General features: G+C 36.6%; 1 protein-coding gene across 2 annotated transcripts in view; it reads right to left on the bottom strand.

Annotated features, from left to right (window-relative positions):
* scaper (S-phase cyclin A-associated protein in the ER) overlaps positions 1–24,835 on the bottom strand; it is a 641,491-nt gene that overhangs the window by 517,211 nt on the left and 99,445 nt on the right. For both annotated transcript variants that reach the window (XM_039773420.1, XM_039773421.1), the window contains exons 5-6: positions 4,931–5,031; positions 4,636–4,752 (exon numbers count right to left, since the gene is read on the bottom strand). In XM_039773420.1, the coding sequence (XP_039629354.1) occupies positions 4,636–4,752; positions 4,931–5,031 (218 nt within the window). The remainder of the gene's footprint in view (positions 1–4,635; positions 4,753–4,930; positions 5,032–24,835) is intronic.

Genomic DNA, 24,835 nt, shown 5'->3' with positions numbered 1-24,835 from the left:
TCTGTAATGCATCTAATTTTGCTTGCTTTTCAGTGTGCACAAAACCATGCTTTTATCAAGGCTTCGCTGGTAGTCGAAATGATCAGTCGAGGAACGCGCTTTATTCCGACTCTAACATTTTTGTAGCTGTGATGTGTGCATCAGTGTAATGGATGTACCAGGAAATCATGCATTGACAAAAGTTCCCGCTTGTTTGGAATTGAAAGTGTGATTAAATGCGTTATTTTTTAACGCTGTATGGAGTACATGCATCGAAGCTTCTCAGCTGTGCTTGTGCTAAGAAAGGGAAAATTTTTAAAATAACGAAACATGATTCTGCTAACCTAATATTTTTTCATACGTCCCAAACCAAGGAGATGCGAAGGTAAAGTGAATCGGGTAGCGCGCGCGTACATAGTCAGTACATCCCCTCTCGGGAATCAACCTCTAGATCGGGCGTTAGAGGCTTAAGACTCTACATATTCGCCACAGCGTGTGGTTTGTCTATGCTAAAGTATGTATTGTAGATCGGGTATATATATACATTTATATATATACCCGTATACCGTGAGTGGAGAAGTAGAAGTTATGAAAAGAAAAGGGAACATTTTAAAATAACGTAACATGATTGTCAATATACAGTAATTGTTTTGTGAGTGTTATTGAATGTTGCTGTCATCAAGGATTTGATTATCATTATTTCTTTCAATCAGGCTCGATTTGTAGGATGTGTTCAAGTTACATTCCGTGTTTGTCAATCGCTGTAAAGATAAGAGGTTTCATTCATCGATTAGTTCCTTACTGCATCAATAAACAGCTCGTCTTCCTTTTTATCTGTGATGTGACAAACTGCATGCACGGGTTTTTTTACACTGTCTTCCTTTAGCAGGACATTCACTTTTTCCACCGCGTGCTTTGTTTCCGCAGTAGCTGCACTTATGAATATGATTGTATGTATAAGACGCCATATTTTTTGCTGCCTCTCAATTGTGTAATTCGGTTTTGTTCAGCACTCTTTGAACTGTTGCTTTTGTCTGTGCATTGCGCCAGTTCACGGAGCCGCTTGGTGTTCTTGCATCGAAGGTTCCCAGCTGTACTGGTGCCATCTCTCGTAATGTCAGCTAAGACCCGCACTTAAAAGTTTCTCTCGCAGTTTCAATGAGTTTGTGCCAAACACCACCCTGACCATCTCATCTTCCTCTGCATAAGCACAGTCCTTCACCCGTGAACATTTACCGCAGTGTTTGTATTGGATTGCCGCTGATGGACGGCCTTATATGGGCAGGCACTAAATTACAAACGCTAGTGGCAGCCTGTCTATGAACTTAATTTAATATAAACTTACGGTTCACGCAATGCTTTGTTTCAGCAGTAGCTGTACTTATGAATATGCTTGTATGCATCATTTGCTTGATAATGTTTTTCTGCCTTCTCAATTGTGAAATGGCGCTTTGTGCTCATCGCTGTTTGAGTTCTTCCTTGTTCTCTACGCATTTACGTAGGAGGCGGATGATGTCACACTAAACTCCCCCCCACGCCATCTCCAACTCAAGACTCCATTACATTATATGGGGAAAAATAGCTTCCAGTTATGACCCTTATGCGTTGAATTTTCAAATGAAACCTGCCCAACTTTTGTAAGTAAGCTGTAAGGAATAAGCCTGCCAAATTTCAGCCTTCTACCTACACGGGAAGTTGGAGAATTAGTGATGAGTCAGTGAGTGAGTGAGTGAGTGAGGACTTTGCCTTTTATAGTATATATATATATACATATATATATATATATATATATATATATATATATATATATATATATATATATATATATATACATATATATATATATATATACACATATACATATATATATATATATACATACATATATATATATATATATATATATATATATATATATATACATATATATATACATATATATATATATATATATATATATATATATATATATACATATATATATATATATATATACATACATATATATATATATATATATATATATATATATATATATATATACATATATATATATATATATATATATATATATATATATATATATATATATATATATATATACATATATATACATATATATATATACATACACATATATATATATATATATATATATATATATATATATATATATATATATATATATATATATATATATATATATATATACACACACATATATACATATACTGTACAACTCTTACATACTTCTCTGCCATTTATGACTTACTCATACAATAACACAACTACTCTCGAGGCACCCTGTCATATGCCCTTTCCAGGTCCACAAAGACACAATGCAACTACTTCTGGGTTTCTCTATACCTCTCCATCAACACCCTCAGAGCAAATATTGCATCTGTGGTGCTCTTTCCTGGCATGAAGCCATACTGCTGCTCACTAATCATCACCTCACTTCTCAACCTAGCTTCCACTACTGTTTCCCATAACTTCATGCTGTGGCTTGTCAATTTTATACCCCTGTACTTACTAGAGCTCTGCACATCCCCCTTATTCTTACAAATCGGTACCAGTACACTTCTCCACTCCTCAGGCATCCTCTCACTTTTCAAGATTCCGTTAAACAATCTGTTTAAAAACTCCACTGCCATCTCTCCTAAACACCTCCATGCTTCTACATGTATATCATCTGGACCAACGGCTTTCCCATTCTTGATCCTTTTCATAGCTATCCTTACATCCTCCTTGCTAATACGTTGCACTTCCTGATTTACTATCTTTGCATCATCCAAACTTCTCTCTCTCTCTCATTCTCTTCATTCATCAGCCTCTCAAAGTACTCTTTCCTTCTGGCTCAACACACCCTCCTTACTTGGGAGTATGTTTCCATCTTTATCACCTGCCTAGCCAATCGCTACAGGTCCTTTTCTTCATCCTTTGTGTCCAGACCACCATCCTATGCTGCCTAACTACACTTTCCCCTGCCACCATTTTTCAGACTCCAATCTCCTTCAGATTAACTGTTCTGCATAGGATATAATTTACCTGTGTGTATCTTCCTCCACTCTTGTATGTCACCCAATGTTCCTCCCTATTCTTAAAATACGTATTCACCACAGAAATGCCCATCCTTTTTGCAAAATCCACTATACTTTGACCTTCTTCATTCCTCTCCTTGACACCATACCTACTCATCACTTCCTCATCTCCACTGTTCCTTTCACCAACATGTCCATTTAAATACACTCCAATCACCACTTTCTGTCCCTTGGATACACTGTCCATCACCTAATCCAACTCACTCCAGAAATCTTCTTTCTCATCCATCGAACACCCAACTTGCGGTGCATATGCACTAACAACATTATTTATTACACTTTCAGTCCAGTGCACACATCTCTCTGTTATAAAAGAAAATCTTGAGACTAGACGAGACTATTGCCAAAAGCTTTTTTCAAGTTGGTAGATGAGGTCCAACCCTCCTCTCAACCATTTCCGGTTAATGGCCCACATCCACGGTCCTCTCACCTCTCATTCGTGCGAATGCTTTTGTCAGACACAGTTCCTGCGCTCTCAGCTCTTATAAATTTTTATGTTTTCCTCCCTTTAAGTTCCCAATAAAAGAGGACTTATTCTGTCTAAATTTTATTGAACAATTTCATCCTAAAGGGTTATCAACAGAAGAAGTGAGCACAGGGACAATCCTAGCACCGAGAAACTAAGTCAAATGAATTAACGCAAAAATTGTTGATCAGTTACATGGCAAATTGGTTAAATGTGTATCAACAGACTATGCTGAAACAGTTGGTGGTGATGGTGGGGAAGATGAAAACATCAGCTTAAAATATCCCATAGAATATCTACAACCGTTAACACTGTCTGGTCTTCCTCTGGCCGAATTACTGTTGAAAGAAGGATGTATCATAATTTTATTGCGTAATTTATGTATGAGCGAATGGCTATGCAATAGGACAAGATTAGCCGTTTTCAAAATTGCTCAAACAATTCTAACATGTACATATTTTTTTTCATGCACTAAGTCAGCATTTATCTTCTTGTCTTTTTATATTTAAAAGGTGTGTATTGAAAACAACACTGTTTGACATGTGTTGCTGTTGTTCTGACAGAATGCCTGTTATGCCAATAATAAGAGCAATCATAGTGACTGAAATCCTAAAGATGCATGAGGAAACAGACACAATATTGGAAACACTCCAACATGGTGCTTGGTGTGTGTATTTGCTTAACCTTTGCTGCAAGAAACATGAAAGGGGCAAGAGTGGTTACTAGGGAACAGCAATGGGAGGGATTTATATGTTGTGTGCATTCCTCCAGAAAAGAGAATTAGTATACACAGTGCTGGAATTTCCTGCATGTACACATGGAGTGCACTGTGCTCCTTAGTAACGATACAGTTATGTATAGGGACCATACAATACAATTGATTTTGGTAGTGTGCTACAGATTACCTTTGTTTTGCATGTAAGGAGTAAAGTAGGGAAACCAAGAAATTTTAAATTGCCCAAAATAAGTATCAGTTTTATGTCATGACAGTAAATATAGAAAGCTCATTTATGAAATAAATAATAATAATAATAATAATATTATACAAAACCTAAAAAAAAATCAATGGGGAAAAAAATGTGATCCTACCCAAAATTCAATGCTTTTCGTGCACTCTGTGTTGGATTAATTCTGTCTGTTGATGGACTAGACATAACATGGCGTCCTGGTGACATTTTTCGCACCTCCCAAGCCAAGGATGTTGGTCTATATTCAAAATAAAGCATTGCATTTATATTTAACTTTTATTGCATTAAAAAAGATATACACATTTTAGATTTATTTAAACCCTATGAAAATCAACACAAAGAAAATAGATAGATTAAAATGATCTCTCAAAAAAAAAAATAATGTGAGATTGTCCTTTTAAAATATTGATGCCTACCTGTTCTGTGCATCTGTTTTCTCCAGTTTTTCTTGGAGCTGAATCCAATCAATTAATGCTTTAAAATCACGAACATAGTTATCAAGCATCATCAGTACTTCCTAAAAAGAAATGACATAAATAATACCATAAAAATAAAACTGAATAGTTACATTCATAGTACAATAAAAAAAAAATTTGACCCAGACTAAATTTCAGCATAATGCATTTTTTTTCCATAGTGTATACAATTACATCTTTTTTGGCTTAAAGCAGAACACACGGGAAAGCCCAAAACCAGACCTTGTTCTGAGTCGTAAACAACCTTCATCAGTCTTTCGTCATTGTTAGAAATTCCCATAATCAATGAGGGGATGTTCCAGAAGTTTTAAATTCCCTCCCCTATATTCATAAGCCACCCAAAGACATTTTAATCAGATTAATTGCACACTCTAAAATAAACTTGTACAGTGGTGTAAGCATAAATGCATCCAACGTTGATCGTGCAGTGTTCTTGAGATTGGCTGCATTTTTCTGCAAACATAATTTAATGGATGAATACAGGATATGTCAATCACAAAGTCTCAGGAATAAAAACAGGCAGGTGACTAAATTTAAGAATGATTTTAATCATTTTCACTTATTAACGTCCTAAAACACAATATCTGACAAAGCCAGAACCACAGACTGGGTACACGTGTAACACATGATCTGAAAGCTATGGTATGCAAGTACTTATCACGTTTGCTCACATGCAACAAAATTTTGTAGTATTTACTAAATGTGACTGTAAAAGTTGAATTAGAATCACAATTAATTGTAAATAAGAGATCTACATAGACTGCCATTTGCTCTCCCAAAAAAACCCTTGTCAGATAATGCCAGACAAGATGTACAGTAGAATGAAATTGGTGGAGTGCAATGGTTAACAGGACTGCATCACAGCTTCAGAAATTAGGCTTAGAATCCCTAAATGGGCACTGCCTTTGTGAAGTTTGCACATTTTCCTAATGTTAGCATAGGATTTTCTCCAGCTACTCCAGGTTTCCTTTCACACCCCAAAGACCAGCATATTAGACTGACTGGACAACCTAAACGTATAATGAGTAAACGCATGTGTGTGGACTGAGCTAAAATGGAACTAAAAAAAAAACTCCATTTATCCAACTGCCAAAAAGGCTGCTGAATTGCAAACAGGTCTCACTGTACAAAAATGGCTTCTACTGCAATCAAGCAGCATGCACCTCTCTACTTCCAAACACTAAGTGCTATACTGACAATTAACATTTTTTTTCCAACAAACAAATAAAAGACTGAATAAAGAATATAACAGAACACAGTATAAACTGACTTAAAACTATAAATACCCAGATCACCTAACAAGCCAAAAATAAATCTAAAATATTATGACTTCCTACTTTTTCAAAATGACCTGCATTAAAACTGCAAAAGGATGGCTTCACTCCTATCCTTGTACAGTTTTTGTAATAAACTTGGACCTTGTTATGATATTTCCAGTAAAACTTCACCTTCTGCAAAGAATGACTTTCTTACTAACAGCTTGTGGTACTTTGATTCAGGGATATGGCACCAATGTGGCACACCCAAATGAAGCAAGACATTCTTTATTAGCCAACACTCACACCCAAAAAATTATTATAAATATAAAGCAAGTTCGATGTTCTCCATGAGGTCAACTTCCCAAAATAAAAAGACTATTGTCTTTTGAATGAGGAGAGGCAGATCATCAATTTAATAGTTCAAATCTCATTTGAACAAAGTTTTCTGCTTTGATGTACACAGATTTTTTAGGACACGTTTTAATCTCGGTTTTCCACTAAAACATGAAATTCAAGTTTCTTCTTGGTCATCACTACAAAACACACAGGGTTATTAGCATATAGAGGGCATCATTTTTGGGTGGCGTATTTAGTTAACACTACAATTACCAAAGCCTACGAAAAATCTTGGAATCCCAGCCCACCTTAAATCCCTTCGCACCTATCCATCAGCGTCTTTTGTGATGTAAATGTGTCGATCAACACAACCAGCAAAAAGCCTGCTATCCCATCCCCCCGCCCACCTCCACAGTTCAATTCGCAAAGAAGGTTCTCAGTGCTTATCTTGGAGTGAAGTGCTGGAGTTGTAGAGGTTAAACTATATATCATCATTTGGAATACATACATTTCATGTGTTTTCCGTGTCTACAACAATCTATGTAAACACATCATTAAAACAGAAATGTTTTTCATGTTTTAGTAATAGCTGACAAAATGTAGACATGAACTGTATAATGTGTGAAGCCTAAAGTCCAAATATCAAATATACACTTTCACAAAAGGTACAAGTATAACAAAACAAGTGTGCTTTTATTCAAGAATATAACTGCAGGAAAAGAACTTGCATTGACATGTCCTTAATATGACCGCTTTGGTGGTGTAGTGGTAAGAACTGCTGAGTCGTAGCTTTGGTGGTGTAGCAGTAAGAACTGCTGACTTTTAATCAAGATGTTCACGGTTCAATCCCGGGTACCTCCATTTTGAGTAGTGAGCTGCTCTTATTCTTACTATTATAGAATAAAAACATACATTTGATTTGAGTCTGTAACAGCTGGTGCGAATTATTTGTACTTGAAAAAGTTAGCTTTTTTTTAATTCAGTTTTATTCTCTCGTCACGTTCACGCTCCTGCCGATCTGATACTGTTAGTTTTCAAATAAAGACGTGCTATAACAGAGGTGAACTCAGATGAGGAGGAGGGTTCTACATAAGAGAAAGAGAACAGAAGACCTCCCCGCAAGAAACATCTCACACATAAGAACAACGCAGCTGCACCAGGAGTAAAGGAGAAAGATGGCACCGTTTGGATGCAGCAACAGGTCGGGCGTCATCCTGCCAGTCAGTCTGCCCCACACATGTCCTTCAAAGAAAAAAAGCAGGGCTTACAGAGCTTGCCAACATATCATGCAAAGTCCTGTTTATGATTATGTTTTGCGATGGTCTTTACATTAAAAAAAAAAAGGATTCACAGAGCATCACTTTTTTCACATTTTGTTATGTTACAGCCTTATTCCAAAATGGATTAAATTAATTTTTTCTCAGAATTCTACACACAACACCCCATAATGACAACGTGAAAAACATTTACTTGAGGTTTTTGCAAATTTATTAAAAATAAAAAAAATTGAGAAAGCACATGTACATACAAATTCAGTTGATTGGACATGATTTGGAAAGACACACACCTGTCTATATAAGGTCCCACAGTTGACAGTTCATGTCAGAGCACAAACCAAGCATGAAGCCAAAGGAATTGTCTGTAGACCTCCGAGACAGGATTGTCTCAAGGCACAAATCTGGGGAAGGTTACAGAAAATTTTCTGCTGCTTTGAAGGTCCCAATGAGCACAGTGGTCTCCGTCATCCGTAAGTGGAAGAAGTTCAAAACCACCAGGACTCTTCCTAGAGCTGGCCGGCCATCTAAACTAAGCAATCAAGGGAGAAGGGCTTTAGTCAGGGAGGTGAACAAGAACCCGACGGTCACTCTGTCAGAGGTCCAGAGGTCCTCTGTGGAGAGAGGAGAACCTTCCAGAAGGACAACCATCTCTGCAGCAATTCACCAATCAGGCCTGTATGGTAGAGTGGCCAGACGGAAGCCACTTCTTAGTAAAAGGCACATGGCAGCCCGCCTGGAGTTTGCCAAAAGGCACCTGAAGGATTCTCAGACCATCTGTCTAATGAGACAAAGATTGAACTCTTTGGTGTGAATGCCAGGCATCACGTTTGGAGGAAACCAGGCACCGCTCATCACCAGGCCAATACCCTCCCTAAAGTGAAGCATGGTGGTGGCAGCATCATGCTGTCGGGATGTTTTTCAGCGGTTTCCAGCGGCAGGAACTGGAAGACTAGTCAGGATAAAGGGAAAGATGACTGCAGCAATGTACAGAGACATCTTGGATGAAAACCTGCTCCAGAGCGCTCTTGACCCGAGACTGGGGCAATAGTTCATCTTTCAGCAGGACAACAACCCTAAGCACACAGCCAACATATCTAAGGAGTGGCTTCAGGACAACTCTGTGCATGTCCTTGAGTGGCCCAGCCAGAGCCCAGACTTGAACCCGATTGAACATCTCTGGAGAGATCTTAAAATGGCTGTGCACGGACACTTCCCATCCAACCTGATGGAGCTTGAAAGGTGCTGCAAAGAGGAATTGGCGAAACTGGCCAAGGATGGGTGTGTCAAGCTTGTGGCATCATATTCAAAAAGACTTGAGGCTGTAATTGCTGCATCGACAAAGTATTGAGCAAAGGGTGTGAATACTTATGTACATGTGATTTCTCAGTTTTTTTTATTTTTAATAAATTTGCAAAAACCTCAAGTAAACTTTTATCACATTGTCATTATGGGGTGTTGTGTGTAGAATTCTGAGGAAAAAAATGAATTTAATCCATTTAGGAATAAGGCAGTAACATAAAACGTGGAAAAAGTGATGCGCTGTGAATACTTTCCGGATGCACTGTATATTAAAGTCAGATCGAATGTTATTTGCCTTGATTTATTTACTTATCGTCCTACAGCCTAAAGTCACAAGTAGACTGCAGAGCTTCCTGTGTTTGATCGACACAGGCATGCTGACAAAGTACATGTGTACTGAAGTGACTTTAGCTGCAGGTGGAAGCTCCTGTTGTTAACGTTTCTGCCTTTGTCCAGAAACAGTTTCATAAGCTTTGTGAACTTAGTTTCAGAAAGTCTTTCTCCCATGGGACGACTGAGATATTTTCCTGAATAAGGAGTAGCATTACACATGTACTGGAGTGGCATTGCACATGTACTTTATTAGGAAAATAGTACTGATTTATAGTTGCATAGAGCGCGACAGGACCTTCCACCTACAGCTAAAGTCTCTTCAGAAAAGCTTGCTGTGTATGAGGCTGTGTAGCCACACACTGGTTAAAGTGAACATGCAGACCCCTGTCCAAATGCCGAAAGCACCTACAATGGGCATGTGAGCTTCCAAACATCCAAACTGGACCATGGAGCAATGGAAGAATAAGACCTAGTTTGTTGAGTCACGTTTTCTTCTAGATCATGTGGATGGCTAGGTGCACATGCATCATTTATCTGGGGAAGAGATGGCAGCAAGATGTACTATTTGAAGAAGACAAGCAGTGTGATGTTCTCGGCAATGTTCTGCTAAGAAACCTTGGGTGGTGACATTATGTCACTCATGTGAATATTAATTTGACGTAACACCTAACTAAAATAGTTATAAACAACATAAATACCTTCGTGGTAATGGTATTCCATGATGGCAGTGGCCTATTTCAGCAGGATAATGTGCCCTGCCATGCTGCAAAACTTGTTCAGGAATGGTATGAGGAACATGACAAAAGAGTTCAAGGTGTTTGGTTTGGCTTCTGAATTTTCCAGATCTCAATCTGATGGAGCATCTGTGGGATGTGCTGGAAAAACAAGGCCACTCCCTGGATGCTGCACCTTGTAACTTACAGGACTTAAAGGATATGCTGCTAACCTTGAGAGATCTGGTGGAGTCCATGCCTTAATAAGACACAGCTGTATTGGCTGCAAATGAGGAACCTACACAATACTAGACAGACGGTTTTCAAATGTTGTGGCTGAACAGTGCATGAGATGAGAATGTAATTTTACAATATTATAAATTAATAAATACCAGCAGTCACTAGAGAATAGTAATGCCTCCTATAAAAGGACTTAGAAACTTAGCATATACTAAAGCCATACTTGGATGCAGAGTTAATCTTTTTAAAATTCAAAAAGCTAGATTCAGAGGCATTTTTTCCAATGAGTCCACTACCATGGATTTGAATGACATTTAAATTTGGTCCCCTGTAATGTTGGTTTCATTCGCCAACTAAAAACTTTCCTGTTAACAAACTCAAATCAACAGAACATTAAGCTTTACTAACCAAATCAAGACAGTAGCAACGCCTCTGATGATCAGCCCTTGGCCACAGGCATAACATAATACAGGAGAAATCTAAATTGCACTTTTATCAGCCAAAAACAAACAAGGATAATCAAAAGTGAAATTATATAGATAGATTAGATAGATAGAATCAAAAGTGAAATTAGATAGATACTTTATTAATCCCAAGGGGAAATTCACATACTCCAACAGCAGCATACTGATAAAAAACAATATTAAAGAGTGATAAAAATGCAGGTAAAACTGACAATAACTCTGTATAAAACTGCACTTTAATAAATCATTATCATTATTATTATATTATTATCATTATTTGGAAGTTCTGAAATATATAGTATGAGCTCATGAATAGTTAAGTAGGGGCAGCCAAATACTTTTTCACTAAACAGGAGATGGGATGTCTTGTTATTGTTTTACTGTGAACCTTTTTTTTTTTTTTTTAAATATAGTCTACTGTATTTAAAAGTTAAAGATTAATAAGCATACTGTTACTAATAAGAAGGATCACGGTAGTGAAAGCCTGTAACTGCTACTTCCTTTGTGTCATTTATTATAAGAGGTAAACACAGCTAACAATGCTTTCCATGAAAAGCTAAATATCAGCTTCAAAATAAAAGCACTGTGAATAAAAGATTTTAAAATAATTACAGAGTTGCTTTCCCAGAAAAGTTTACAACAACTTTTTGTATAACTGTCTTTATCTCAAAAAACAATTTCTGAATGGCCTTACCAGCTGGCTCTTTTGAGTAGGCTGTTTGGCACACAATGTATAGACCTCAGCTAGATAAATTGCTTTTTCTAAAGTCTTAGGCTGGTGCTTCATAATCCAGACCTTTATCTCATCAGGAAGTATTGTTAGGAATTGCTCCAAGATAAGAATCTCTGCCATTTGTGCTTTAGTTTGTGTAACAGGCTTGATCCATTGATAAAACAGATCCTTTAGATGGTTACAGACTTCTCTTGGACCTTCAGCATCTTGATAGCGAAATGCACGAAACCTCTGCCGGTATTTTTCTGTACTGGTGCCATACTTCTTTGGTATAGGACCCTTAAGCTTTTCATAGTCTTTCTCCTTGTCACTGTCAATTTCCTTAAAAACATCTTGGGCTTGATCCACTGAATTTGGAGCAAGCCCTAAAAACCACTGCTCTTGTAGCCAATCATAAGCTTGTGCAAGTCTTTCAAAGGTAGATAAATATGACCCAGTGTTATTTGCAGAAATTAACTTAACCAGTCTAGAATCATGTTGGTTTTGGGATTTGCATGTTCCTATTTTCTTTAATATATTCAATACCTCTGTCATGTCCTGAAGCAGATAATTTTCTTTCCCAAGATGTTCTTCCCAAAACTTCTGTAAGATCTCCATTTGTTGTTGCTTCTCTCCATTACACCTTCTAACCATCTCTACTTGTTGAACTGCTATCCACCTCACTAACGGCCCAAAATCTTTTGGTGAGCACTCTATTTTTACTTCTCTGTTTTCCGGTTTCTCCATTTCTTCTGTTATTGCAACTTGTGAAGCCATCTTTTTGGCAATTACCAAATCCATTTCACCTGGTGTTCTATTCTGATAAACAAGACAGAAGTTCCAGTTCACTTTTAATTTCCTGTGTGTGGAGTCTCTAGTTTTTATTTCTCATATATGATTGACATTTTCTAGTACCTTATTATTATCCAAAAAGGTAGGCTCTCAAGCATACAGCTACACTTCAACAATAACACATTTAGATTTGGCAAAACACGCCTCAAAAATCAGCTTACAAAGAAGTCAGGTAGACAGACCACTTAAATACATGATTCATTGTATTATTTTTATGTAAGAACATTAGAATCTTACACAAAGTGTGTCTATCCCATAAAGCCATTCTCCCATAAAGAAATGCTTTACAGGGAGGAAAAAAAAAAAATTCTTATATGAGAACAAAAAAGTCAACAACAAATTAAAAATTATGCTTAGTCACTATACATATGATATACTACAAGCCATTCTCAGGGTTGCAACCAACCACATATGAATAAAAAAAGAATAAAATTATTATGTTTTGACCTTAACAACCCCCTCACTTAAAACACAAAGTCTAGTGGCCGCCTTGTCTGCATTGATGTCACAATAATACCTATCTCAACAGCCTCAATACAATATTGGTCACCTCCTACATGTCCTTTCCAACATTAGCTGTATACTAAAAATAATCTGAAGAAAAGTAAGTGCATTCATTTAAAATTGAGTATTATTTTATTTGATATTAAGGTTTATAGTTATTAGTCAAAATGGTCATCTCACAGCACCTAAAATGTCATAATATAGTCTGTCTTGAATGGATGGATGGATTTTATATATATATTAAGGCCCACTTTATCACCTCTTTCAGAAACATTTAAAAATTAATACTGCTAATGAAAACTTCTCTAATTTGAGGTCATAAGAGAATCCCAAAATTATAACATAAAAAGGATCCAAAGTCATAGTATAAAAGAGGAAACATACATAATTATCAATAAAACTAACCAGCACAAAATGTAAGCAAAAATTATAGTGGTGGTGTTGTTTGTTGCCCGGAAATACATTATGGATGCAATGATATTCAAATTCTGGGCCAATACCAATAAATATTTTTTTTACTATCTATTTGCCTATTTTCATGCCGGCATTTATTATTTACTATTTAATTTCTGCATCTAGGGTATGTGCATATTAAAACTGATTACTCACATAAGCATACATTAGTTAAATAATGTTATCATGTTTTTCTTTTATTATTTTTGACCTCTTTCTCAGGACAAAAAGATTACAATATGTAAGCTTTCGAGGCAACTCAGGCCCCTTCGTCAGGCAAGATGTAATATAGAAACTGTATAGTTTCCCGAGTTGCCTCGAAAGCTTGCATATTGTAATCTTTTTAGTTAGCCAATAAAAGGTGTCATTTTGCTTGGCTTTTCTCTACATTCATAATGGCTAATACGGTATAACACCCTAGTACTCAAGACAAAAAAAAATGAAAATATCTTAAACTCCGAGTCTTTCCCCTCTTATTAGATATTTTAAATGGTGACATTGTACTGCATTGTAATGTACTTATTGAGTTTACTAACTTTCTCAAACAACAACTTAAATACCTAAGGTTGTTCCTCTTCAGCTTTGAGGTTGGTAACAAAGTTGTCGTGATGGTGCCCTTTTAGGTGACCATTTAAACTTGTATTATTTTACAGTATTTATTTTACTCCAGTGAAACAGAAAAACTGCTATTTCTTGTCACCAATGTTAATTCAGAAAAATAATCATAAAGCCAACAGTTTACTCAGAATGGTGTTCAGTGAGTGGTCTTTCTTTTGTGGAATATAATAAAGGTGTGATCATATTCATTTGGCACAAAGGAAGCAATCTAATGTTCACTCCATACTGCCAACAACATGATAAACAATTATTGTGCATCTATAAAATACATGAAAGAAATAGACGGTTTAAGAAAACACAAAGTATCACAGTATGTGGAATGACTTGGGAATTAAAATGCTGTGCTCTTAATTAACAAACCAATATGTTATATAACACTTCTACCATAAACAAGTGATAAATTCATGCACTCTACTACATTTCAAATGATGACTTCTTTAAGTGACCTCCAGCATGCCAGAGTGATACATAATTGTTGTTGCTGTCTGACAAAGTTTTTTTTTTTTAATTTGCTGTACAAATAAATATCATTTTAAAAGGGAAAATGAACAGCACAAAGCTTATTACAACTAGGTGTGCACAATCTGAGTGTGGAAAAAGTATTGATAAGGCACTATACTGACCATGTCATTTCTGACATCTTTCTCTCCTTCAGTGTCTAGTATTGCAAGTCAATAATGAGGCTTAACTGGCCACATTTTATTTTTAGATGGAGACTAAAAGCAGGTCAAATGATGTAGGAACCATACTTGACCAAATTTTACTTATTGTATATTGAGAACACTTTTATTTATTTCACATCATTACTGACACTTGAACTCCATCTCATTGATGAATACTATTACTGCAAGATTTGTAACACAGCAATGCTAATGAATGATCAACAGTCCCAAGCAAGATAAGTTATGTATTAAATATTTAAGATCTAATTTAACCTACACATTCTAAAGCATATTAAAATATTGAAAACCTTGTTTTTGTTGCATAATAACTGTGATGGAGCATCTTGTCAGGATAATTAATTTAGAAACTATAGTTGCTAAAACATATACATTTTAAGCATCTATAGAGATAACCTCTAAAATAATTATTATAAGCAGTACAATGAAAACAGGGTAGGTTTAAAAAGTTCTATTTCAACATTAAACTAACTAAAAAATTGTCTCCCAAGTCTTGGATATGGCTTACAGTGAAATTAAATTTAGATTCTTATATTTATTTGTTTAGAGAATACAAACACTACAATTACAAACAATAGATTTAGATATTACATGGTAAACATTTCTCTTACTGAAAATTTTATTCAACTTAAAAGCAGAGCAAAAATATTCTTGACATTTACAGATGACACATACTGATCCGTAAGTACTGCTGAATATTGCCATAAACTAACCAATGATAGCTTTAAATAATCATTACTTCTTATCAGGCCAATTTATGGTGTGAGGTTTACGTCACTGGGAAGGAGACATAAATGCTCAAAGTAAAACTTCCAACTCTCACTCCATAATAACAATGTACCTGCACATACCTTTCAAATACAAAAAAATATATATTTTTAAGGTTTTCTATTCACTGTAACCAGGCTTTATTCTGAATAAACGGTTGGATGGGTTTCTAGGTGGTTCCTATCAGTTCCGATTATAAGCATCCCAGAGCCACTGTAATCTGACTCTTGTTTTATGAACAAGGAAATACAAACAAGACAAGCAGCTGGAGCAGGCTCACACTCACTGGGGCGCATCTTGCTCCCTGTAGTTATGAAGGCCATTTTGTTCAGGCAGGATGAAGGAGAACAAAAGTACCTCAGAGTGAGCCCTCCCAGCCACGCAGATAACAACGTCTAGATGTACAGCTAAAATTACCAATTAGTTTACCAATTGGCTGCAACGGATTCGATTGGTTTGTAATTAATTCTAGTTACTGGCGCATAGAGCAGGACGGATGGCGCCATCCCTTTGTCCTACTGACACACAATACTGGTGCTTTGGGCCCTAGGGTCCTAGACATCAATAAAGCATTGCAGCTCACCTACAGGAGCTGCTACTGCAAATACACTCTGCTGTGCTGAAGTAGTGGAAACTCCAACCGCATGAGAAGGTGCTGACAAAAAGAGGAAAATAAAATATAATAAGAACCTTTCTATGCTGGGCAGTGTTAGTGCAAGTGTACCATTCCCAGTGGGGGTCAGACATTTCACTCTTGCCTTTATGCCCTCAAGGTCAAGTCCAGCATACATGGGAAAAAAAAGATGAGAGGTGGGCGAGATACAGAAGAGGTTGTTAAATTCAGGCTCTGAAGTCATTTCACTATAATCTTTTAATTGTTTTATCTAAGTAACTAAGGGACTATATTATTAAGCTTTGTAGGCAATATACTTCACATTTTAAAGCACAATTAACAATTATCATAATACTAAATCATTTAATTGCTATTAATTAAACATGCATACAGATATTCAAAGCAGCTTAATTGATTTGAACTTCACATTTTTTTCAAAAGCATTATTTACAGTAGTCACCATACCCTTATAGAGAGAAATCCTCTATAAAAATAATGCTCTTGTACCATTTTTTTACAAAACCAATATGTTAATCATATTCATTCAAAGGTCTGTTGCTTCTTCCTTTGAAAAAATCTTATAAAATATCAAAAGATAAAAAAAATATATGTTACACAAGAACCTAACCTCCCAAGTAAAACATTGATAATACTTTGATTACATTCACCCACTACAAGCCTATTATATTCAGCTTTTGCCTGACCTTTCCTTAATCCGGAATGAAAAATTAACTACATGAACAGATGACTTAGTCTCCAACTTAGCTGAATTTACCCCTTACATTAATATCCAAAAAACAGAACAGGCTGACAGTAGACTTAAAATTGTCAAACTGAAATTTAAATATACTTAATATTTGCATTTTCATAGATGAAAAATTAACTAGTTATGATTGAATGTTCTAGTCTTCCTACAAAAGGGGTCAACCTTAACCAATCACAAATCTGAAGTATTGTTTTTATTGTATGCTTCAAAATAATTCATTAGTCCTTGAACACACTGCTAAAGACATTCTTTCAGACTTTATTATAATACAAAAAATAATAGAGATACAAGAGGACTTCCCTTTCTCAGCATACAACATAATATAATATAACATAATAACATAACATCATGTGCATCAGTTGAAGAAGTGCTCATCTTTTTAGATTAAAAAAAAAATAAAAACCAAAGTGAGGTGTGTAAAACCCTAAGTGAAATTTACATGACTGAGCACATAGCTGAATGCAATGTTGAACACTTGTTACTGTTGTCAGTACTATTTGAAATAAATAAAGGGGCAATAAAATATCATTAACAATGACAAAATGCATTCAGTGCTGCAGGTGTGGTTTTTCTTCCAATGTGCTTTGACAATGTCTCTAACTTACTTTCTTTGGCTGAATCATTAAAGACTTTAGGAGTGTGCTGCAAGTCCAGGCAACCATGAAACAACAAGTCTGCCGATTTGCTCCCCTTCAATTTACCAGTTATGTTATTCCTTGTGTCCTATGAAAATGTTGTTAAAAGAAAATTGCTCATTTATATGCTAAGTCAGCTTTAGCCAGCAGGGATAGGCAGTTCACTAGAAAAGAGCTGATGCTATCCTTTCATGGAGAATTTTATGTGCCGTACCATTTTATATTTATGGAAAATATTAATGGATCCAACATGAGCACATCTTCCAAAGATATGTGTGCATTAGTGATAATTAGTCTGAAGAGATAGGTTGGCAAAAAAAAAAAATCAGACAGCTTTCACACTTGTCACTCTGCTGAAACTAAGTGATCATGACAACATACTTTTCAATTCCCAAAATCCTCTTTACACAGAAATCAATGTTGGTGGACAATTCTTGAAAAGGTAATTCAATTCTACCAAGCAAAATCATCTCCCATTTTATTGCTTTCTAACCTTGTAGGTATACAACATTTGTAAAAATAATGCTCAATGTCGTTTACTTATAAATGTATTTATACTTAAAGGATTCTCCGACTTTTGCAAAAATTCTGCGGTTGACCTTCCCTAGGTGCCCTAAAGCATGTGTTTATTTTGCTTAATGGTTAATGCAGAGCTACCTCATTTTTTTTATTACAAACTGTAGAATGTATCTACATACACATATTAAATCACATCAATTTTTTTCTGCTGGCAGCACAGAATAACTGATTGGCTTTGTAGTAATTTACTTTCCTAATTTTAAGCATCTCTGCATTATTCTTAGGTGCTCAGTTGATTAAAGTTGATAGTGGGGCGGCACAATGGCGCAGTGGGTAGCGCTGCTGCCTCGCAGTTAGGAGACACGGGTTCGCTTCCCGCGTCCTCCCTGTGTGGAGTTTGCATGTTTTTCCCATGTCTGCGTGGGTTTCCTCTGGGTACTCTGATTTCCTCCCACAGTCCCAAGACATGCAGGTTAGGTGCATTGGCGATTCTAAATTGTCCCTGGTGTGTGTGTGTGTGTGTGTGCGCGCACTGCGGTGGGCTGGCGCCCTGCCCAGGGTTTGTTTCCTGCCTTGTGCTCTGTGTTGGCTGAGATTGGCTCCAGCAGACCCCCCATGACCCTAGTAGTTAGGATATAGCGGGTTGGATAATGGATGGATGGATGGATGGATGTTGATAGTGAGATAACCACTTGTGAGTTTGAACTGAACTCTTCAAAAATTAACAGTTTTAAGCTTTGATAAGAAAGAAATGTAATGTTGTGTCATCACATAATACAAAATATAATATAAGTATGGTACAAGAAGGACGGACACACAGAACAGATCAGCTGTTCAATAGTCTTTGAAAGGATTGTTTATTGTCTACTTAAGCAAGGACCCTGATCAATTCCTACTGTTAGCCTTGGAAGATGCCGCCCTTCCTGCTACTTTTCAAGGGAGATCACTGTCCTCACATGAGCCTTTGCCTTGTCCAAGAAGGGCTTTCCAATAACCAGCCCGTGAGGAGCAGGTCTCAGGTACCACAGAGTTGTTTTACCTGTCCGTTCTCTCATAGGTCAAGCCATTAAAGTAACAATGCAAAACAGAAACTTTATTAATAAAATAAAAATAGCCACCATCTGATTCCATTATACACAATTATTAATATTATGCTTTCTGCATGTTTATATACATTAAATCAACTGAAGGAAGCATACAATTAGTTTTAAGACATGTATGCTATATGCTACTTAAATGTGAACATTTAAGTTTAGCTATAGCAAGTTGAAGCCTGTGTAGACTTTCATCTCCACAGTTGTATGCGGCACTGTGTCAGAAGGACAAGTGACAAAGGTAGCTTTGTGATGTGCTCAACTGTGGTAAAAATAAAACATTAAAATTTCAACCACTTGACACATTTCTACCAATGTCTCCTTTCTACCAGTGTACCACACACCCCTAGCTTAAATGAGTGATTATATGCATCTCAGTGTTACATATTTCAGTAAAAGACTTGCAAATCTTTAACTAGAGCTTAGTAAGACCAAGTGAAGCCTTTTCTGTTCAAAGGACTACAGTGATCTAATTACCTTAGCCTGCCTGAGTAGGATATGCCCTCCATTCCCAGGATTCTCTTGGTTACTACTCGATGTATAACGTCTATAACCATTCTGCCTTTTGTAGTGGGGTGAACAGAACTGCGCACTGTATACCAGATCCAGCCTCACTGCCACATTATAAAGTATGAAATGACATTTATGTAAATCTATAATACAACCTAAATTTTGATTTTGCCTTCATCATACTTCTGTGCTATGCTTAAGAAATTAAACTATTTCTACATAAACCCTAAAATCCTCTGTAGTGGAATCCACGTATTGGATAGTGTCACCCATCTTGTAAATATGTTTCCATCCCTTACTGTATAATATTTTAAACCTCCCTATATGAAGCAGCATTCTCAAATGTCTGTTGAGCTTTTAAGATTGTCTGTGATGGTTGTATGCTATTTTTTTTCTATCTGTTGCTATTATAGCTTCAGTTTGGTTTGAAAAGTAAAGATGTCTTCAAGTTTGGTCCTGAAGGGCTGCGGAGACCGACGGTTTTTGGTCCAACCCAATTGCTTAATCTGCAGCCAAATTTTACTGATGAAACCAATTATTACTCGAGCAACATTATTGTGCATCATTTTAATTAACTTGCCTTTACTGCTACTTTAACACGGCTTTCTCATAACTTCATTATAATTCATTCCTGATGCTCTGCATATTCAATTAATTACCATTACTATTCATGGTGTTTGCTCCAAAATCCATACTAACCCCTACTCTCTCTTCTGTTCTTTTCCCGGTCTTCTGTGGTGGCAATCTGCGCCATAACCACCTAATCAAAGAACCATGATGTCCCTACACTAATGGATTAAAGGCTAGAAGTCCATGTGACCGTCATCATCAAATCCTTCCACAAAAACCCTGAATACAATGAGGACTGATCATTTATGTTAGGTAGAATGCCTAGAGGGGGCTGGGCGGTCTCATGGCCTGGATCCCCTGCAGATTTTATTTTTTCTCCAGCCGTCTAGAGTTTGTTTTGGTTTTTCTGTCCTCCCTGGCCATTGGACCTTATTTTTATTCTATGTTAATCAGTGCTCTTTTATTTTAACTCTTACTTTGTCTTTTTATATTCTTTTTCTTCATCATGTAAAGCACTTTGAGCTACACTATTTATATGAAAATGTGCTATATAAATAAAGGTTGTTGTTGTTGCCTTATAAAAGATTAACAACCAAATTCTTTTCTTTAGCCTTGAATAGTTATACTTTCAGTTTCCAATTGCTTCTAGTTTTTATTAAACACCTGCAAATTGACAATGAGATGCACATAATAAAGGAACTAGCAGTTCACTATCTAACATACTCCCCAGTGTGCAAAAAGTGAAGAACTGAGATTTACTAATGTGCTGCCAGGTACAAGTCATTTGGATGACATCCTCAAGAAAAGAGAAATCTATAATCTAAGAACGACATGAAAAGATAGAACAAAAAACATTAAACAACAAGTTCTGCTGTGATCCAGGACTGGCTTCTAAATAACAAGTCAGGTTGGAACAAAAACCCATTGCCACTGGGGAACCCTGCTTTAAGGGAATAACCACAAACCATAACCAACTGACCTAAGATTGATGTTAAATAAAAAAAGTTGGAAAAAACGAAGCAATTGCGTGCAACACTTAAATATATAGGTAAAATTCTGTTACAATGAACTCCCATGGACCTACAAAATATTTCGTTGTAATGAAAATTTCATTGTAATGAGATTCTGTATTTGTTGCTATAGTGCTTTCTTTAACTTGTATACAGGCGTTTGCAATCATTTCAATAGCTTCTTTCATGTTAATTTTAATCTCCTCCTGCCTACAAGTTATGCTGACGAGAATTTTTCTCAGCATTTTCTTGCGATAATACACTTTCAGGGTGCGAATGATGCCCGAATCCAATTGCTGAAGCACTGCTGTGCAATTAGGTGGGAAGAATTCAACGCAAACATTATGTAAATGAGGAAGCATGTTGTGTGCAGCACAGTTATCAATCAGAAGCCGAATCATCCTTTTTTCTTCATATTGTGAGGTTTCTGATCACTTTTGGGTTACCCCCCACCCAACAGGAACGACAAACTGAAGTGAGCCCTGAAGCGCGATAGCAGCATCTGTGGAAGATTGTTTTCCGTTCCTGGGGCAAGGCAATAGCAGGCTCACAGCAGTGCAGTGAAGCGCCACAGAAGCAAATCATAAAAGATCGGGTTCGCTATATAAGTCCAATTTTGCACCCCAAAACACGAGGCTTCGTTTCAGTACTTTAGCAAAACCAGCTTTATTCAGCTTGAAACAGGAACGGCACAGTTATTTATTGTAGCGTGATCTGCCACTCTGCCATACACAGACACAGCAGTTAGACAGGGTCGTGGCCAGGTCAGTGATGAAGCAATCTTGTTATCTGCATTTACAATCTACTCCTAACCTTGCATCACCCATCGAGATCTTTTCTGTTTACTTTGGCGGAGAGACGCAGCATAGCTATGAGCCTGCTGTTGTCCTGTACAGACACAGAGATCGCACTTCGGGACACTCTTCGGCGTGCTGTCTAGTTGGGGGAGGTCCCAAGAGAGTTTACAAACCTCACATTTTCTTGAATGAGTGCCACATTAATAGGAATGTTTCTTGAATGAGCATCACTGAACCACATAAAAACTGCTTTTTCGACGTCATCAAATGCAGCAGTTCACACGTGTTTTCAACCAAAGAATTTTCTTCTTTTTTTGCTCGGCCTTTCAAGAAAGTTCACAGTGTCAATGGCGAAATTCCTAATTCATTGGCAATGTCTTTTTTCTCTATGCCGCAATCGAGAGCAGCAAAAATGTAAAGTTTTTTTTTCTAATATGAACTGTTATTGTTTTTTCGTGTCTGCCTTTTGTATATGAGGGTGACAATGAGTTAAATTCCAATGGATGTTTTTCAAAATAAAAATTTTGCTGTAAAGATATTTGTTGTAACAGAATTTTACCTGTAGTATATAAATAAAAATGTAAAAAAAATTTTCAGTAATAATATCATACAAACTTTGTAGATGGAAATGATATTTATTGATTACATACAGTGGAACCTCGGTTCACGAACGTCTTGGTTCACATACAACTCGGTTCACAACGAAAAATTTCGCAAAACTTTTGTCTCGGTTCACAACCACACACTCGGTATACGAACAAGCCAGTTTCCCTTTCAGTTTGTAAATGTTCAGTCTCTCCCTGTGCAGCGAGCGAGCGAGAGAGAGAGAGAGAGAGAGAGAGAGAGAAAGAAATAGAGCTAGCCAAGTGCCTGCTGAGGAGGGGGAGGGGGAGATTGCTGCAGTGTTTGCCTGCCTATCTGCCTGCCTGTGCGGGGGTGGTGGAGTTGGGGGGAGGGGATGGTTCGTGTGCACAGGCAGGCTGAGAAAGAAAGAGAGAGAGAGAAAGCGAGCAAGCCGCGTGCCTGCCTGGCTTTTTCATTTAACCTGTTCATTGTTCTCAGTCAGACGTGCACTTTCTTTGTGCTCTACAGTATTTTGTGTGCTTTTGAAGTTAACTATGGCTTTCTAAGCAAGTGAAGAGTGGTGAAAAGAAAGTTTTGAAGAAAATTGAAATCGAAGTAAAGAAAGAAATTACAAGAGGTGGAAAAACTGCTTACCAGTTTACTCATTTACCAGTTTGAGAACCCTCGTGCTTTCAAGCAGCATAATGTAAACAAAGCCAGACTGCCAGTAATGTGGAGGGCAAACACGAAGGGTTGGGTCACAAAAACTTTCTTTTTGTAATGGCTGCATGAGGCTTTCGCTCCCACCAGCTAAACAGCTAAAAACACCAGAAACCCAAGAAATCACAAGAGAGAAACCCCCTGAAGGAAAACACTTAATGCCAGAACTCGACTCATGCAAGGTTAGTTTTCTTGGTGGTTTTTGTATTATGGATTTTTCAAAAGTTAATTTTTCAGTTCGTAGCATGAATTGTTGCAATGTTACTTTTCTCATTTTTCAAATGTTCGCTTTTTTCCCTGTGCTTAAAACTCATTAAAATGTTTATAGATGGAGTTGTTTATAGCGCAATTAGTCGATTAGTTGCAATGTTACTTTTCTCTTTTTTCAAATGTTCCTTTTTTTTCCGCTGTGCTTAAAACTCATTTTAAAAAAAGAGTTTACAGCGATCAGAATGTAAGGCTAAAACAGCGTGATCTTGTTACTTTTTTGTTTGCTTGTGGTTGGTGTTTAAATACACTTCGGATGTGTTCTAATGTTACTTTTTTTCCGCTGTGCTTAAAACTCATTTTAAAAAAAGTGTTTACAGCGATCGGGCTTTAAGGTTAATAGCGTGATCTCCTGCAATCTTACTTTTTTGGTTGCTTGTGGTTGGTTTTTAAATACACTTCAGATTTGTTCTAATGTTTCTTTTTTTTCCGCTGTGCTTAAAACTAATTTAAAACAAAGTGCTGCATATGCTGCTGATGGGGTGGGTGGTGTGTGTGCTAGAGAGAGAGAGAGAGAGAGAGAGAGAGAGAGAGACTACTTGTGTAGCTGAGCAGGGAGTCTGGGTGTTTTGAGTCAGTGTTATTCAATGTTTTTACATTAGTTTACTATTACACTGTGCATTCTATGGTGTAATTAACTATATTTATGCTTAATCTTTACATATATTTACATACAGTTCGTATGGTCTGGAACAGATTAATTGTATTTCTATACAATCCTATGGGGGGAAACTGCTTCAGTTCACGACCAAAGTTCTGAAACGAATTATGGTCATGAACCGAGGTTCCACTATATATATATATATATATATATATATATATATATATATATATATATATATATATATATATATATATATATATATATATATATATATATATATATATATATATATATATATATATATATATATATACACACACACACACACACACAATATATATACAAATACTATACACTCACCTAAAGGATTATTAGGAACACCTGTTCAATTTCTCATTAATGCAATTATCTAATCAACCAATCACATGGTAGTTGCTTCAATGCATTTAGGGGTGTGGTCCTGGTCAAGACAATCTCCTGAACTCCAAACTAAAGGTCAGAATGGGAAAGAAAGGTGATTTAAGCAATTTTGAGCGTGGCATGGTTGTTGGTGCCAGACAGGCTGGTCTGAGTATTTCACAATCTGCTCAGTTACTGGGATTTTCACACACAACCATTTCTAGGGTGTACAAAGAATGGTGTGAAAAGGGAAAAACATCCAGTATGCG

This window comes from Polypterus senegalus, chromosome 12 (genome assembly GCF_016835505.1).
Source record: "Polypterus senegalus isolate Bchr_013 chromosome 12, ASM1683550v1, whole genome shotgun sequence".
NCBI classification, from domain to species: Eukaryota; Metazoa; Chordata; class Cladistia; order Polypteriformes; family Polypteridae; genus Polypterus; species Polypterus senegalus.
This window is presented reverse-complemented; position numbering and strand designations above follow the sequence as displayed.